Here is a 16852-nt window from a genome sequence, read left to right as displayed (position 1 = left end):
AACAGTGTTTCCCAGCCTCCAGTCACCTGGTGTGTGATGTCACTGTGCAGGTGGTCAAGCCTCTGGACCTCCAGGGTAACCTGGCGGAGCGGATATTCTCAGACGACAAGTACTCGCAGTTCCAGCTGGCGCTGTTCGTGGCCGACATGATCAACCAGCTGCACCAGACGGACCGAACCTTCACCGTGCTGGCCCCCACCGACCAGGCATTCGCCAAGCTGCCCAGGGAGATCCTCGACCTCATCCTCACCGACGCCAACACCGCAGAGAGTGAGTGGCGCTGACGACCGAGACACCACCGAGGGCAGTGTATTGACTGTCTCCTTGACTGTTTCTATATCTTTCCCCCTTAGCTTTAGGTCGAGGTAGAGGAATTCACAACAAATTCCCAAACAACTAGAGAAAATATCTAGCGATCCAGAAAAATATATAACTTATCTACATTATATTCACTTAAAATGTATCTGCATTGTATTTCTAAAAAATATTTATCTTACATTCATTACAAACGGTTCATTATTATTGTTATTATTATTATTGCTATTATTGCTGTTGTTGATTAATGTTTAATGTTTGACCAAGTTTTCATACAATCGTCATTTAAAATTGTGCCAGACTTGTTCAAACGTTCATCCTATATCTGTCAGTTAAGAACGGCTCGTGATCGTATGACTAGACAGCCTTGTCACTGAGCATGCGCCGCGAACTGTCCCCAGAGGTGATCAAGCGTCACGTGGTGCGCGGTGTGTACTGCGGTGACGCCATCGTGGTGTCGGTGGGGCTCAAGACGCTGGACGACAGCCGCGTGCTGTTCCGCTGCACACGCAACGGTCTCTACGTCAACGGCGCCCGCGTGGTGGACCGTGACCTCCTGGCCACCAACGGGGTCATCCACGGCATCGACAGGGTCCTGCTGCCGGACTCAGGTACACCGCCCTCAGCGGTTTGCTGAGCTTTACTCTCCTTGAGTGTGCTTGGATCCCGTTTCTTTCTTTCTTTGGTCTTTTTTCTTTCCTTCTCTAGAGTTACCTCACTTTACTTCTTCGTGCTGGCCGCCTGGTATCCGCAAGTAAATATAGCTGATGGTCCGATATAGTATATGTAACATCTACTACATAATTACCAGTGTGATCTGTGAGGTCTGTGATCCGAGGGCGTGATGTGTTTTGTGTGACAGTGCGGCAGCCCACCGACCTGCTGGACGAGATGAATGTGAAACAGTTCATGGCGCTGGTCCGGCGAGCGGGGCTGGAGCACAAACTGAACAACGTCTCCAACGTCACCATCTTTGCCCCCACGGACAAGGCGCTGGACGGTAGGTGTCAGCAGGTGTCAGGAAGGGTAAAGAGGGAAATGGCGGAAAAGTATGTCAGCGATGTTTACTGAAAATTGTCTTCTGCCATTTTGCATGGACATATTTGTTTTATTTGTTTCTGACTTTGTCTGACTTTAATGTGGTTGAAGAGTGATGAAAGTCGTGAGAGGGGGAGCGAGAGAACAAAGGGCTAAATAGATGAGGCATGTAAAGGACAATCCACTTCACAGAATTGCCGAGCTCGGCGCAGGCAGCGCTCACCAGCGACCCCCTGGCGGTGGACAAGCTGCTGGACTATCACATCGTCAAGGGACGATTGACTGAGAACAGGCTCATCGGCGACCTTGCCCTCGACACGGGGCTGTCGGCCAAGATCAAGGTCACCGTTTTCAGGAATGTGAGTGCTCACTCTCTCTCACACACTCTCTCTCTCTCACTCACTAGTGTCGCTCTAACGAACAGACTGCCGCAAAAAGAAGAAAGAGGTTTCATAATGAGTCTGTGTCCATGGTGCAGGACACTCATGTTTGCCTGGATCTTTTGTGTGTGCGTGCGTGCGTGTGTGTGTGTGTGTGTGTGTGTTCATTGTCAGCTGGAGCTTGTGTTGTTTTCTGCTCACTTTCTTTAGTGACATCACTGATGCATCTGCTCCTTCGCGAAGGATGAGGTAGTCATTTAGCTGTGTTGATCAGAAAACATTCAGTACATCCTGGTGTCCTTTGGCATCTCGATAATGTTACTACTTACATGTATAAAGATTATAATTTGTACAAGACATTTAAGACTTTCCGCCTGTAAAAAAAAATCCAGACACGACAAAAACATAAGCGCCATGCAGACAGTCCTAGCTTACCACAGGACGAGACCGAGAAAATAAGAATGTTGGCGCCTTGATGAACACAATGTACCCGGTGTTTACAGGGTGTGGCGGTTAACAACGCCAAGGCAGTGGGTCCACCTCGTGAGTGCGACAAAGCTTTGATCCAAAAAGTGGACAAGGTTCTGGTGCCCACTGAGAACACCCTCATGGATCTCATCAACAACGACAAGGACCTCAGGTATGCAAACTCCAGTCATCAAAATTATTTCAGTCTGTGAGTGTTGTTAACCTGAGTTGGTGTGTTAGACGAGTTGTCAGAGGCTAGGATATATCCAAAGTTAAATAGAGAGAAACCTAAGGCAATGTCAGAGCAAATTCTAGAGCTAGAAGTCATGATACCTGTAAAGATTTTTCAGGCCATGCACAGATAGAGCTGTGTGAAATAATAATATCTACTGGGTCACCGTAGCAACATCATCTGTCGATAATATGGTCCGAAAGCCTCCAACGGCTCTTTCCGTGCGGTTAACTGCTTGGTGTTTGACTCTAAGATTTCTGTCTCGCAGTATTTTCCAACAAGCGATGGAAACATCTGGAATGTCGGAGACTCTTTTGAGGGACGGCAGCTACACGGTGCTGGCTCCCACCAACATGGCCTTTTCTTACCTGAACCAGTGGCGGCTGGACGAAATGTTGAACGACCCTGAGCGAGTGAAAAAGGTAAAGAGACTTGTGTGTGAACATTGTGAACACTGTGAACACAACCAGTACTAGTCACTAATATCTGACGACAGCTAACGATGCGGAAAAACACCAATAAGCACCATTCTTCTTTTACTTAGTATTAGTAATAGATTGGTAATATATATGTATTCTTTGTCCAAAGTCAGACTTACAGAGTGCGTGTTCCTCTGGTTTTTCTGCAGTTTGTGGACCGCCATATCATCAACCGCATGATCGTCAAGTGCGAGATCCCAGAACAAGGCACCTACGGCATCGCCTCGCGCCAGGGGGACCTCACCGTCTTCACTTACGACACGCGGAACCAGCTGCTGGTCAACGACCTCATCAACGTCGACTCACCTGACAACATGGCCGTCAACGGCGTGCTGCACAAGGTGGCCGACGTCCTCAAATGCTCCTGTGAGTTGGGTGTCACCATGTCCACCCGCTACCAACATCGCACAAGCAGTCGGCGCCATTTCCATCGCTTACGTTACTAAGACAACTGCAACGATGATGTGCACACCACAGAACGCTCAGCACATGGTGTTAGTTGTTGTTATTATTAATATTAATTTTAATTCTTACTATTACTACAACAAACAACACTTGCTGGTCCGTCGAGAGGAAAAAATTCCAAGACAGACCTTCAGTCTCCCCTTCTCCACGTGTGTCACGTGACTAAATGACGTAGCATTTGAAACCGGAAGTTTACACAGCATCTTCAGTTTTGCTTGCGAAGGCAACCATTGGACATCTTGGTATCATAAATCAGCAAAACTTTGGTTGCTGCTTATTTAATTTTATACGTTTTTTTAAAGTCAAAAATCAAGACTTTGCGATGTATGTGTGTATGTCAGTGCATATGTAAGTGCCGATGTAAGTGTACATGTAAGTGCAAGCTTCGAATGGCGTGCTTTGCGTAAGGTTTAGTCTCGTTTGCGAAGACATTAAAGACAGGCGAATTAATACTTCCTTGATACAGTTTCTTACTTTTCTTCTGTATCTCCTGGTTAGCTGCACCTACTCACCCAAGATTACAATGACTTCTGTTGTCACCCACCTCCTACACAAGACAAATATTCTGACAGCGGCCATCACTGACTTCTCACTGTTAGTACAGAGGCTTGGCATCGTCAATAATAGGAACATACAGTCACAATGTAGTTGGATTATAATATTGATGAGAAAAACAAATCGAGCTCCTGGCAGGATTCGTAGTAAGGACTTATTGCCTGTCTCGTGTACTCCTCGCTCATTCTCGGTGTTACACTCTGTCGCTCTCACTCAGTAAAACCTCAGGCCATGTACACATGCATGTTTTTTTTTTTCTATAAAGTTCTTTTTTAGTGTCGAAACATGAAAACAAACAGTTTTTACTATTTATTTTAAAAGTACTCAGAAAGTAGGGGGTTCTGGTTTCATCTTAGTTTGCTGAATGATAATTTTGTTGCAACTTCACCAAACTTCAACTCAAGTGATGTAACTGTATAATTGCTGCATGTGCGACAGAAAATTTTAAGAAAAAAAAAAACTTGCAAAGTCTTCCATTCAAGAACAGATCAATTCTAAATGTTTTTATCTGTAGATAACTTGTTGAGGAAATGGCCTGTTAAATGTACACCGAGGACACTATCTAAAGCTTTATCAAAGATGTGTTAAAATGTGAATGCAAGCTCACCACGGTGGTGCGTGTGCCTGTGTGTGTGTGTAAATAGGTGTGCCTGTGTGTATCTATGCGTGTGTCAGGACAACATACATCAGTGCCTGACCATGAAAGCAGAGTTGTGGCACAAGACTTGGGTCTGTTGCTGTCACACAGAGAGAACGTTGGCTCGACGTTTGTCCACCGTTGAGTGACGTACGCCGACCCGGACTGCGAGACGACACGCACACGTAACGGATTCTGGACCGTGGGCAAGTCTGGTGTAATGACCAATGAGCACGTGTCCAACATGATAATACTGACCAACGGTTGTTGGACAATGATCGTGGTGGACAGAATGTTGGTGAATGATCACGAACGATCTGAATTATCATGGTGGACAGTTTAAAAGCTGGTCAGTGGTCTCCATGGTAGGCGGAGACAAACCGTGGTATAGGCTGCAGGGCGATTGGAAAGAAAGAAGGTGAAATTCCACCTTTACAATCAGTGCTGCACATGGTCAGGAGTTAGTCACGCCACCAGATGTTCTGGACGTGGCGAGAACAATTGACTCTTTGGTTGGTAAGACACGAGACAGGAAACCAGCATCAGCACGGATCATTGCACGTGGCACACCAAGCTGACATCTTCAGCAAGGGCGGAGGACGAGCAAAAGTGTTTGAGTGATGATGCATCCAACTATTTTTCTAACCTGTGTAACTTCCTCCTCGCGCTGTTAGTCTGACTGTTACGACTGGACAATGGCAGTGGAACACGTGTCTGGTTGTCTGGGCGGACGGTCTACTTTGTACAGTTCATACATATTGTAGAGTTCATATGAAACTTTGCTTCAGGTCTTACGTAGAGTCCATGTTTATTTGCAAATGTACTAGTCGTGCTAAGCATTTGATGTTAAAGACCACATACTATTTTCTCAGTTGAAAGTTATATTGTAGAGTTTATAAAAATGTTAAATATGTTTGTGTAGAAACTAAGTTCAGCCATGCTGCAACACTTCATGTTAAAGACTGCATAAAATTTCGCTTGCCTGAGTTTTTTAAAAGTGCTTTGGTGTGATCTGAGACATTGAAAATGTTGCAACGGCTGTGACAGTCGGAGGACTGGCTGAGCCTTGTGATGCTCAGAGGTGACATCGATGATAGATAATACTGCGCGCCTGTACATTGTGACCTCAAGAACACCGATAGTCCTTACCGACCCCCGAGTACAGGGGACAAGCTCCATCAAGTACTGCGAGGTGTAAACAAGGAGTTTACATTGGCTTATGTACATCTGCTTCAAAGTTGTATCATGATGGCGCCCGAGTAAAGCGTTCCTCTTCACCCAAAGCATTCAGAGAATAGGTGGAGTGTGCGTGTGAGAGAGATATATATAAAGAGTAGAATATACCAGAACATTAACTATGCATGTGTACAAACATCAGTCCTACTAAAATGCAGAGCTGAAAGTTTGAGGGTTTTTTCCCTTCTCTCTCACACAGCGATGCTTCATCAAGTCTGCGCATGCGCATTCAAAGGAATACGAGAAGTGTTTATGTCTGAGATGGCTTCTCGTGTCTTAACTCGGCAAATGAGGCTCGTAGATTCCCGCTATCAAGCAGTTCCTATTCCTAGACAGGTGGCGCCAAGAATTCAAAAAAAAAAAAAAAAAAAAAATCCGACACGAACCCCAAAAAAAGTCTGTTACAGATTACCGTTTGCACGATGTTCGTTCATGGATAACAATGTGAGGCGATAAGAGACGCAAGGTATTTGAAGAAGTAATCGAAGGGCAGACTTAGCAGATGGCGACTTCAATGAGATATAAGAGGATGATGTGTCAGTGAGCATAAAAACAGACGATGAGGCGCTCAGTAGAGACAGGAATTATCTTCAGACACAATGCACCGGCTTTGGGGACATCATATGCCCTCCTCCCTCCACACACACACAAAGCTGACTTCTATCATGAGACTCGACACACATCCTAACAAAGCCAACTGCTAACCTGTTGCTTTTATTTTCACAATCACAACATCAACAGATGACCAGAAAGAAAAGTCCTAAGACCGCATTAAATAAGAATGCACATGCACAGTCCCCTGCTGAGTTCAATGAAGGAGTACATTTACAACAGCATCTGTGTAGTTGGATATAAATGTATTTAAAGAAAACACATGCATAGATATGGCTACAAACTGCCTGTAAGTCAGCAAACACTTCCTTCTTTCTGACATGGATACAAAAGTGTAACATTGTGCATAGACCTGGAGGTAGCAACCTCCTTCATGTTGTATAGCTATAACAAAGTTTTCGCAAGTTCAAACAGAGGGTCTGCTGCTGCAAATGTACCAAGGAACTGACCTTTAGCACAGTTTCAACTCTCCCTTATACAAAAGTTGCACTACAAATGTATCTGGATAAACTGACATCAAACACATCCTAAATGCCTGCCAGTAGTCCACTAAATCATGCATTCCAGAATGACCCCATGTTCACCATGATGTATACTCAACAACTTACATTTTGTATATATTCATCCTTCTATTCATCATGGCTTATACAATCACCATGACACACACACTCACGTCACTCTATTCAACATGATACCTACATTAAACTTTACCAACAGTCAGTTCAGTAAACTAGCAATTATTTGACACTCAGAAGCCCATGATTGTGCGAGTCTGTAAATGCAAAATTGCACAGTTGTATTGTTTCGACGCATTTAAGGCGATAGATTTGAAAAAACAAAACAAAAAAAAAAACAAAAAAAAAACCCACTTCAAAGAACACATAGAAGCTGATCTGTAGAGAATTTATTACAGAGCTAGAAGCCAGAAGCTACAAACTGCTAACCACAGGAATGGCATCAAGAAAAATCTCTTTATACAAACTGCCAGCGGACACACTTCCATATCACCTACTTTGGAGCTGCAGTGTTGAGTGCAACATAATGAAATGTACAATTTCTCTTTTTTTTTTTTTTAAATGTGATCTCACCTCAAATACAACATTATCTAAACTGACTTTTAAAAAATAAAAAGTGAGGCACACTCAGAGGCCAGTATGTGAATGCTGCACACAAATGCGCACATTTTCCTGTTCCGGCAATCATGCTTACAGTTTCTGCATCTTGCCCACCACGCATTCCGACAACTTTTTTTTTCGGCCTAGGGAGCACCTCAGCTGAAAAATTGTTTGATCACCTAACAAGAATGAGCTGCAACTGCAGTCTGCTAGCTAGCTTTTACTGCTTCCATCAGGCAGTCCTGTGATGCAAGGTTTGTGCCTGTCACAGATACAGTGAGGATTAGCTGGGTTCAGATCTCTGTCTAAGGCATATCGTTCTTTCGATACATGTGGCCCCTGTTTACAGGGACTGCTCCTTTCCCATCATATATATCCTTACTTTATAGCTCAGCGTAAAACAGCAATTCTCTCCCATGCCTTCCATTAGTACCATGAATTCTACAACAGCAATCTACAACTGGTCCATACTTTCGAACTTTGAGCAAAGCCGTTATGAGACAAAAAGAGGATAACACCATCAATGCAAAATATATAAAATAACAAAATGTCATGATGGCGGTGCTTGGTGCCCCCTTCTCTAATTCCTGAGCTGATAAAACACAAAAAAAAAAATGTTCATCACCAGTCCTTGTACAAATGAGACAACAGTGATTCTGAATGGCACTGTCCTCTGAAAGGTTTGAGTAAAACATCAAAACTGCCAGAAAGAAAACAACTGTGAACCCTAACAGTACAGAATGTACTCCTGAAAGCAAATAAACTTCAATGCTTATACGGAAATTGTTCCAATGAGCCTTAATTACACCAATTCTTTGAAAACTGACAAAACTCAAAAGAAATAAGAATGTGAAGTACATTATGCATAACAAAAGCCACCTAAAGTACCAGGGTCATACCTAAAAAAAGTTTCTAAGACAGATCTGCTTTAACATCTACATACTTCTGTGACTTCAAGCTTAGTGTCAAACTATACATTATGGCGTACTGCTAAATATGAACAGACTGAACACATAACACTTTACTTTTGTTTAGATTTTTTTTTCTATCTACAGCATGTTTCTTGAGTAAATTTTATGGGAGGATAGAAATACATGATTTCTGCTTTGGGCAACAACAGACGTCCTTTCACTTGTAAACACTGGGCAACAAATTGCTTAAAGATCATTTACATAAGGCGCAAGTGGAAAGAATTTTAAAAAAAACCATCATATTCCAAAATGTTAAAATAGCTATACCAGATTTAAAATGAGAATGAACAAAATATAAGTTACTAAAAATCTGTTAAGAGATTCCCAGTTACAAAATACCTAATAAAATTGAACACTAACTGCACAACAATATTAAGTACAATTTAAATGCAAACACTTAAATAAAGTAAAGTGGTCTTTCATAAGAACAAAGATTAGTAAGCCAAAAAAAGGACAGAACTTATTTCCATCAGATCCCCATTAAATCCTGATTAAAACATCCAGTTTTCATCTTCAGTCACAAAAAACTGGACTATCAAACAATTGTGAGCACCACAGCCAATCATTCTATCAACTATAAAAAAACAAAAAAAAAAAGAAACATCTAAGATTTCAGTTACAAACAGAAATTTCTATCATGTTTGTGACTGCTAAGTTTTTATTGCAGTGAAATACTGAGCATTAAGAACACATTAGCCAGGCTTTGTCAAAGAGACAGTCAAAAAACTGTGAGTAGTTGTTGTGTGATGCAATGTGGCTGCAAATATGTATCTTGTGGATTTCATGGCACGTGACTGGATATCTGTACAACTTCCCAAGATTTTATGACAAAAACATCCAGTGTTGAAAAGAGTGCAAAAGGGTGTTTTTTTGTTTTTGTTTTTGTTTTTTTATCAAAAAGCCACTTCCACTAAATGTAGAAAATCATTGTTTTCAAGTAATTTATGCTATCAGTTATTTCCAGTTTTTGTTTTCTCCAACCCAAAATCTAAACAAACACAGTGTAAGAAAAAACTAAAGATCAATTACATTTAAAAAAAAAATCAATATATAAAAGTAAAATGTGATAGTTATAAAATATCCAGAGCATCCAAAGGTCTGAAAATTGATGAAGAACACACTAAGATGAACGCTGGAAAATACTAAATGCTTTTGTTAGATGAAGTTTTAATATTTTGACCAAAGCATTTTTCTTAATAAAATAGGGAAGAGCGAGCAGCAAGGAGGGAAGATATATCTTAGTGCCCCACTTTCTACACACAGCTCACAGAATTCATCAGTGACAAGTCACATCAGAGCTTTTTATGTCCCAAAGGGGACAAGGATTTTGTGTGTGTGTGGTAAGATCTTTGACAACAACATACTTAAGCTATGGAATAAGGTCTGCAAAACCCCTTTTATTAAAAGACATAATGTGCACATTTTCAGTTTCAAAACTACATAATCTCAGAGCGTATGCGATTCTAACATGCCAGATCAATATATTATGATAAAATGCATTATTAATCTACAAACATCGTTTTAATTCATCACAGATTTAAAAAAAAAAGAATCTGCACAAAACAAGAGTTCAGATCTTTCAAATCAGATTTCTGAAAAAAACAGTAAGTGAAAGGATCAAGAAACATTGGCATGGAATTCAATATCCAAAATCAACAAATTAGAACAAAAAAACAAACCTGCAAATGTAAACCCACTACCAGGAAAATTTCAGTACAGCAACATTTTTCTTCCATCAAATTATGCAGCCAATAAACAAAACTTTTTAAATATGGTGAACAGACTGGTATCATCATGTCACATTCCTACAATGCTTAAGTAACAACAGACACAGGTGCTACAAAGACATCACAGAAAAATGTCTGACCAACATTGACTATTCTGCTGCTGATCTTGACAGCTTATATGACGTGAATGATGAACTCTAAAGAGACAAAAATGATGTTATGTGAAATGAAATATTTTCTGATATACAGTACACCTGGTTCACGACCTGCTATGTCGTTTTCGTTGTTCCTTGCCAAGCTGTATTTGGTCAATGTCTCTTCTGTGTGCTCTCAAAACACTGCTTTTATCATAATGCCAACATTGTGATGGTGACTAGGACCAGTCTGCCTCCAGTTGCTGTATACATCTAGGGTTCACATGAAAACATAGAGTCTCTATTATTTTTTTTTTATGTGAGGCCACTGATATGAAAAAATTCTCCTAAAACTAAGATTATAGAAAGATGACATCTTAGATGTGTTGCTCTTTCAATATCCAACAGATGACAACTCCTCCAAAGTATTTGCAAGCCTGCAGTTTATGAATGCACAGGGTTTCACATAAAAGGACCTCAATAACACCTACCAACACACCTATAATGTCAAAATCCTATATCAGCATTGCTAATATAAATGGAAAGTGGTACTTATCTCACAGCATATTATGAACTTAGTTTCATCCAAACAGAACAACTGCTGAACAATTAGTGACTTGGACAATATTGGTTGTAACATCATATTTACATAATTTACAACAGCTCTACTTGCACATGGAACCAAAAAAAAAAAAAAAAAAACAGCTGATGTACCCCATAAGGGGAGACAAGATAAAGTTATGATCCTTGTGGTTGTGTACTTGGCCCCAATGTATATTACCAAAAAGATATTTTTAACCAAAATCTGACAAAGCTTTTTCTTTAAAAAAAATAACTGGTTAAATCAGCTGAGCAAACAGTAACAGGCAGTTCAATATTTCACAAAATACAATTTAAGCATGTGATGTTTGTGTGCTTACAAATCCATGGATCCAGCATTTATACCATGTTCAACCCTTTACAGGGTTCAACCCTTTACAGGATTCCGTATTTTATGATTCTTTAACTGCAGGCAAAATTCACTTGTAAAGTAGCCAATTTATATCTGAGCAAGGTATGCTGTTAACAACTGAAACAAGAAGTTAGTAATAAAATCATAAAAGCTCACCAACATTTCTCAAATGACATACATGCATAAGCTTAGTTTTCAAAATTATTCTAGCGCAAAAACAATAAAATTATTTTGTTCTATAATGTGCCTATATGCTAATATTAAATAGGAAAAGCAACAAAAATGATGAATCAAAACTAAAGCCTAATTTAACAAACATTCATGAGGTCATTTAAAATAATTCTATTAAACACAACTGTGCTGAAGTTATCTTGCCTAAAATACATGTTCATAATTCTTAAGAACACTGTCACAAATAAAACAATGGGGAAAAACTGTCCCAGATAGTCTGCATTAGAAAAGGTTTGAAAATTTGCAAATTAAAAATATCACCATATTAGGAGCAATCTGCTATCAGAAAACCACCAGGAGCGAAGCTCAAGCTGCTAAAGTTCTAAATGATTGTATCAGGTAAGGTCACATGTTGACGTCATGCAACTTTTCAGCAAACTAAGCCTGAGGATTCAAAGCATACTTAAACAAGAACCTTGCCAACTTTATGCCCCCAAATAGCAACGTATCAGCTCAGAGACACCACAATAACATTTATCAAGAGACCATCAGATTTACCACCTGATTATTGCTACTAATCTGCTGATCTGTTAATGTTTCAATCTTCAGGGAAAATGACAGTCTTACATTAAACAAATAAGGAAATCAAATTTATGATTTTAAATGCTTCTTATCAGTGATCAATATCCCTCCCCATTAAAAAGAAAATTCCCATCCAGCATCAGTGACTGCGGAGATAAGGTATGTGCTCTTCCTTCTTAACGCAATCATGTGTGTAACACCTGGCCCCCAATTCTCTAATTACATCAGATTGAAGCACAACAGCAAACAAAATGAAACCAGCAGTGATTGCACTTCAGAATAAATGAGCATTATGCAAAAGATGCACTTTATAAACAAATATGCAGACATATAATCTAACTGTAGCATTGCATATACAATGACTAGCAACAGGCTTGTCTGATTAAAGATTATCAAGATTGAAAGAAGCACATTATCAGCTGTCAGCTTTAAAACAAAGCTTCATTGCAGGCCCTCACCTTTTTTTAATTACAAATGAAAGAGCTATGTTTGTCCATAATGTTGTCCCTACCTGTTGTCCACCTGCATTCTTAGTAATAAACCGATAAATTAAAGATTTCTTTATGTAAATAATTCTTTTGCCTTCTTGCAGTCAAGAATCAGCACTCTAAAAGAATATTTGTATCATGTTTACATCTTATAGCCTGTGCACTGCTCTCTATATCATATTTACACTGTGTTTGAGACAGAAGGGTTGTGACCTGCACAGAAACTGGACACTGGAAAGGTTACAGCCGCCAGTTCTGGTCAGACAAGGGACTCCTCTCCCCCTTCATCTGAGTCCCACGCATGGGAGAACGTGTAGGCTGGTGGAACGACGTACTGGTTGCTAAACCGCACTTTCTTGAACTGCTGTGTAAAGAAAGTTTCATAAAGCATCCATAAGTCTGCATTGAAAACAAACTATTTTCTCTATAACTATTTCTAAACAAGCACATGATTTAGAAATAAAACAGAAAACCTAACCATATAATGCTAAGAGAAACAAATTTAAAAAATCAGATTCCTCCTCCTTTCTCTTAGTCTTCTCTGTCTTAAATAAAATTATAAATTTACAGGGAAAAAAGTAGAAAATAGAAGCCATCTGAGTAACTGATGCAAGTATATATTTTCTTGTTGACTGAAAAGTTGGTTTCTATATAGCATTGTCTGATCTAACCATTTGTAAAGCATTTTAAACAACTTTTGTACAAATACCCTGACCTTCAAAGTAAACTTAAAAGTCTTTTTAGGAAGTCCCCAAACATTTTTTTATAAAACATAATTCATTATTGCTGACTGGAAGTGACCAAGCAGTGAAAAATTTTATAAAATATACTGTAATAATCATCAACAAAGACAATAACCCATTTCAGAAAGCCTTTTAGTTTAATCTGACAAAATCGAGATGAGCATCTTCTAGAGTGAATTTCTCTTAAAATGTCAACTTAAGAGACATGCGATAGCAATCAGGTTGATGCACAGACCGAGGACAAGATTTATCAGCAAGAGTGGTGCAATAGAACTAAGAACAGAAAACCCTATACAATAAAAGTAAAATCTATGTAAATGACAGAACATCAAATTTGTAGCGAAGATGACAATTATGAGATTCCGAAAGACTTATCAATGCAACATAATACTGAAATGTGTGTGAATACAAAGTAAATTGGGGAGAAATGTGAGCTGCAGTGAATAGTGAATGAACTCATAGCAATCTTCATTTAATTACAGAAAAGAGATGTGCACCCATAATTGCATATAGAAAAGTGTGTGAAAAAAAGAAAATCTTCATTGGAAATGCATGACCAAAAGCATGCCAAAAACAAAATGAGACCCAACTTGAAGACAAGTTACATCTGATAACAGAATATATAAATACTCACCTAGCACTCTGACTATTATGCAGCACAATAAAAAAAGGAAAAAAAAATTGTAAATATTTTGGACACTTCTTTGTAATTTTTGCTCCAAATGTTTATTTCATGCCATCAGTGAAAGCAATCCCAATCTGAATATAGTATATAGTTTCAATATATCTCCTGCTTACAGTTACCATGTACACACAAAAATGATCCAAGCAGAGAATCTGCTGAATTTCAACTGAAATAATCAATGGGTTTAAGGACAATCACAGACAATTTTGACAAAGTGTACCATCTGTTCTTATCAAATGAATCTTTCAGTCAAACTTACTAAGTTTTGGGCATACAAGATACTTCTGTGAAATGTTCCTTCTTTATCAAGCCCTACTGAAAGATCAAATTCTTATGTCTGTGAAAATCCTATTGTTATGTCTTTCATCACTGCCACAGCTGACAGTTAAAAGATCTACAAGTCCAAAACAGTTAACAACTCCTTGACTTACCTGCTCTTGTGAGAGGGGTTCTTGCGACTCTTGAGTTGAGGTGTCTGAAAAGGAAAGTATTCTTGAATAGTGATTTAGCCATCAATTTGAGCTTAATGGCAATAGGCTGAAGTTTAAAGTTGGATTTTTGGTACAGATTTGGACCAATGGGTCAATAGTCCCTATAAATTCAAAATGTAAAAGATTGCAACAGCAACATTTCCACCTCTGCACAGAATGAGGTCAAAATCATGTCTTTGTGGGCGAATAATATATCATCAAGAACGCAGCTAATGAGTGAGCTGGGAGCAACATGCTGAGTATAACAGGTCTGTCCTAATATGATATCATGATTTCCGACCTCCTTCTATGGACAAGTGAGCACTGAACTTTTATCTACCATCAACGACACTTAACCTCTGATTGTTTTAAAAGAAAATAAAGGCAAAAGATTTCCATTACAAATGAAATAAAATCTACAAAAGCTACAATCTATGTGTAACAGAATGTGTGGTTATGAAAAGTTATGTAATCCACACACCCAAAAATAAATTCCTAGGTTTAAATGGCTATATTAAAGCTGAACAATAGATTTATAACTTTTAAAAAATTGTGAATATGTTCTTATTTTATACATTAATCTTTGAGATACTTATAAATGAAATAAATATTTCTACCCAACAACCGATATATATTCAAAGTGCTGCTATGTATTTATGACATACACCATGACTATAGAAATCATCAAATGGTGCAACATTCATTCTCCAGTCTCTCACACAAACATACGAATTTATAAACCTTTTAAGTAATGAATACAACCCTTCCCAGCTGTGCGTAACAATTTTTTTCTGTTTCTTTTTTTTTTTTTTGGCAGCTTTTTCAGTTCTTGCAGACAACACTGTGCATATAAAGATGCAATAACATACTACAGCTACAGTAAATTTATCTAGTGCTACACACACACTTTGTGTTAATTTAGATTGCCACAGTTGCATGAGCTACTAAAATTACGTGAAATAATTTTATCATCAAAATTAACCAACAGCAAGCCTCTGAATATGTTAGATGGCAGAACCATTAATCTGAGAAAGAGAAGCACTTTTTTTGCTCCCTGCTGCAGATGCAATATATACAACTCTGTCTTTCAAGCCAGTTAAGTCCCAAGTTTTAAATAAATGAATACAGTTATGACCAGGTTTTTTTTTATTACAATGGAGTTGGCATATTTGCTCATGCAAGGAATAAAATGTCTTGCATATTACCTGTGTTACACAAATAGATCAAACTACAGAGTCTTGATGAGATAAGAGCATATGAACACTTTCACCTCTACTCACTATACAAGCTGACATGCACACTGGTTAAATCCTTTGCCTGACATGCATGTTTATTATGTTTTCCAGTCAGTTTCATGTGCTCCTTTCTGCCAGTTGTTATAAACCCACATTAATATACATGAAGGACGCATAAATTGCCTCAGACCTGCCTGTCACACAACACAATCTTGGAAGACCTGCAGAGAACACCACGTTTGTTCCAAACACAAACCCTTGTTGATAACACATAAAGTGCAGTCATTTACTTGTTAGCCTTGCTTGCAAAACTGACAAAAGTGCTGTATACGTAATAGCCTTTTTCAATATCACTTGCAGATGACTAAGAAATACCTAATGTATCTAAACTGCAACAATATTTGTCAGGATAAAAACATCAAATTGAACACATCTAAACACATACACATTTTTGTTAGACTTTGCTGTCACACTTGAGAACAACTAGAAGTAGGTCTAGTTTACAATTGATAGCAGATTTTTTTAAAAAGTATATACCTTTCTCTCTTAGATGTAAACAGACTAATTTCCTTCATGTTTTGTTAGAAGAAATGTGTACACAAAAAGTACATGAAGCAAAGAAAAAAATGAGAGGAAGAAGTTGAGATAAGATATAAGTTGCCCAAAGCAGAAACAGCTGGTTAAAAGAAGCTAATGTTACAAATAAAGTAGACTAGATCACAATGTGTACCATGTGGCTATACCTAAACGGAGGATTCAAGTGATGAGGGATTGACACTGAGGCGAATGGAACGTTTATGGGATGATTTTCGACGTGCTGGAAACCATAAAACACACAGTAACATGCTGTGCAAGTTGGTAAAATCCAAGGTGAAATCAAAGATGAGTAAAGTAACAAATGTTAGCAACAAAGATGGGAACAATGCACACATGAGAACAGAAAAGTTCCATGAAAAGGCAAATATAATACAAAAACTTACTGACATGCTCCACCAAACACAGTGCTTATTTTTTTTCATCACAATGTATTCTGAGAAACTTAAAAAAACCCCAAACTATTAATCTATGCCTAGAGCCCTAGACACAGACATCAGACAATATCAGGACTCGTTGCTGGAATGTAGTTTTTGCAGATCAAACAAGAGAAAACTTGGATACTTGC

General features: G+C 38.8%; 2 protein-coding genes across 8 annotated transcripts in view; one reads left to right on the top strand and one right to left on the bottom strand.

Annotated features, from left to right (window-relative positions):
* Positions 1-3833, top strand: part of LOC112558795 (transforming growth factor-beta-induced protein ig-h3-like) — a 30143-nt gene extending 26310 nt beyond the window's left edge. For both annotated transcript variants that reach the window (XM_025229462.1, XM_025229461.1), the window contains exons 8-14: positions 51-270; positions 717-926; positions 1178-1315; positions 1546-1712; positions 2237-2373; positions 2702-2855; positions 3062-3833. In XM_025229462.1, coding sequence (XP_025085247.1) covers positions 51-270; positions 717-926; positions 1178-1315; positions 1546-1712; positions 2237-2373; positions 2702-2855; positions 3062-3358 — 1323 coding nt within the window. In that variant the 3' untranslated portion in view covers positions 3359-3833. The remainder of the gene's footprint in view (positions 1-50; positions 271-716; positions 927-1177; positions 1316-1545; positions 1713-2236; positions 2374-2701; positions 2856-3061) is intronic.
* A 2676-nt stretch (positions 3834-6509) lies between these two features.
* Positions 6510-16852, bottom strand: part of LOC112558793 (F-BAR and double SH3 domains protein 2-like) — a 52758-nt gene continuing 42415 nt past the window's right edge. For 2 of the 6 annotated variants that reach the window (XM_025229454.1, XM_025229456.1), the window contains 3 exons: positions 14417-14460; positions 13935-13946; positions 6510-12921 (listed from right to left, as the gene is read on the bottom strand). In XM_025229454.1, the coding sequence (XP_025085239.1) occupies positions 12798-12921; positions 13935-13946; positions 14417-14460 (180 nt within the window). In that variant the 3' untranslated portion in view covers positions 6510-12797. Of the gene's footprint in view, positions 12922-13934; positions 13947-14416; positions 14461-16433; positions 16508-16852 lie in introns of all 6 variants that reach the window. The other 4 variants (XM_025229455.1, XM_025229457.1, XM_025229460.1 and 1 more) reach the window with 3 other exon arrangements.

This window comes from Pomacea canaliculata, linkage group LG3, assembly GCF_003073045.1.
Source record: "Pomacea canaliculata isolate SZHN2017 linkage group LG3, ASM307304v1, whole genome shotgun sequence".
NCBI classification, from domain to species: domain Eukaryota; kingdom Metazoa; phylum Mollusca; class Gastropoda; order Architaenioglossa; family Ampullariidae; genus Pomacea; species Pomacea canaliculata.
The sequence above is the reverse complement of the archived record's forward strand: the minus strand, read 5'-3'. Positions and strand labels throughout refer to the sequence as shown.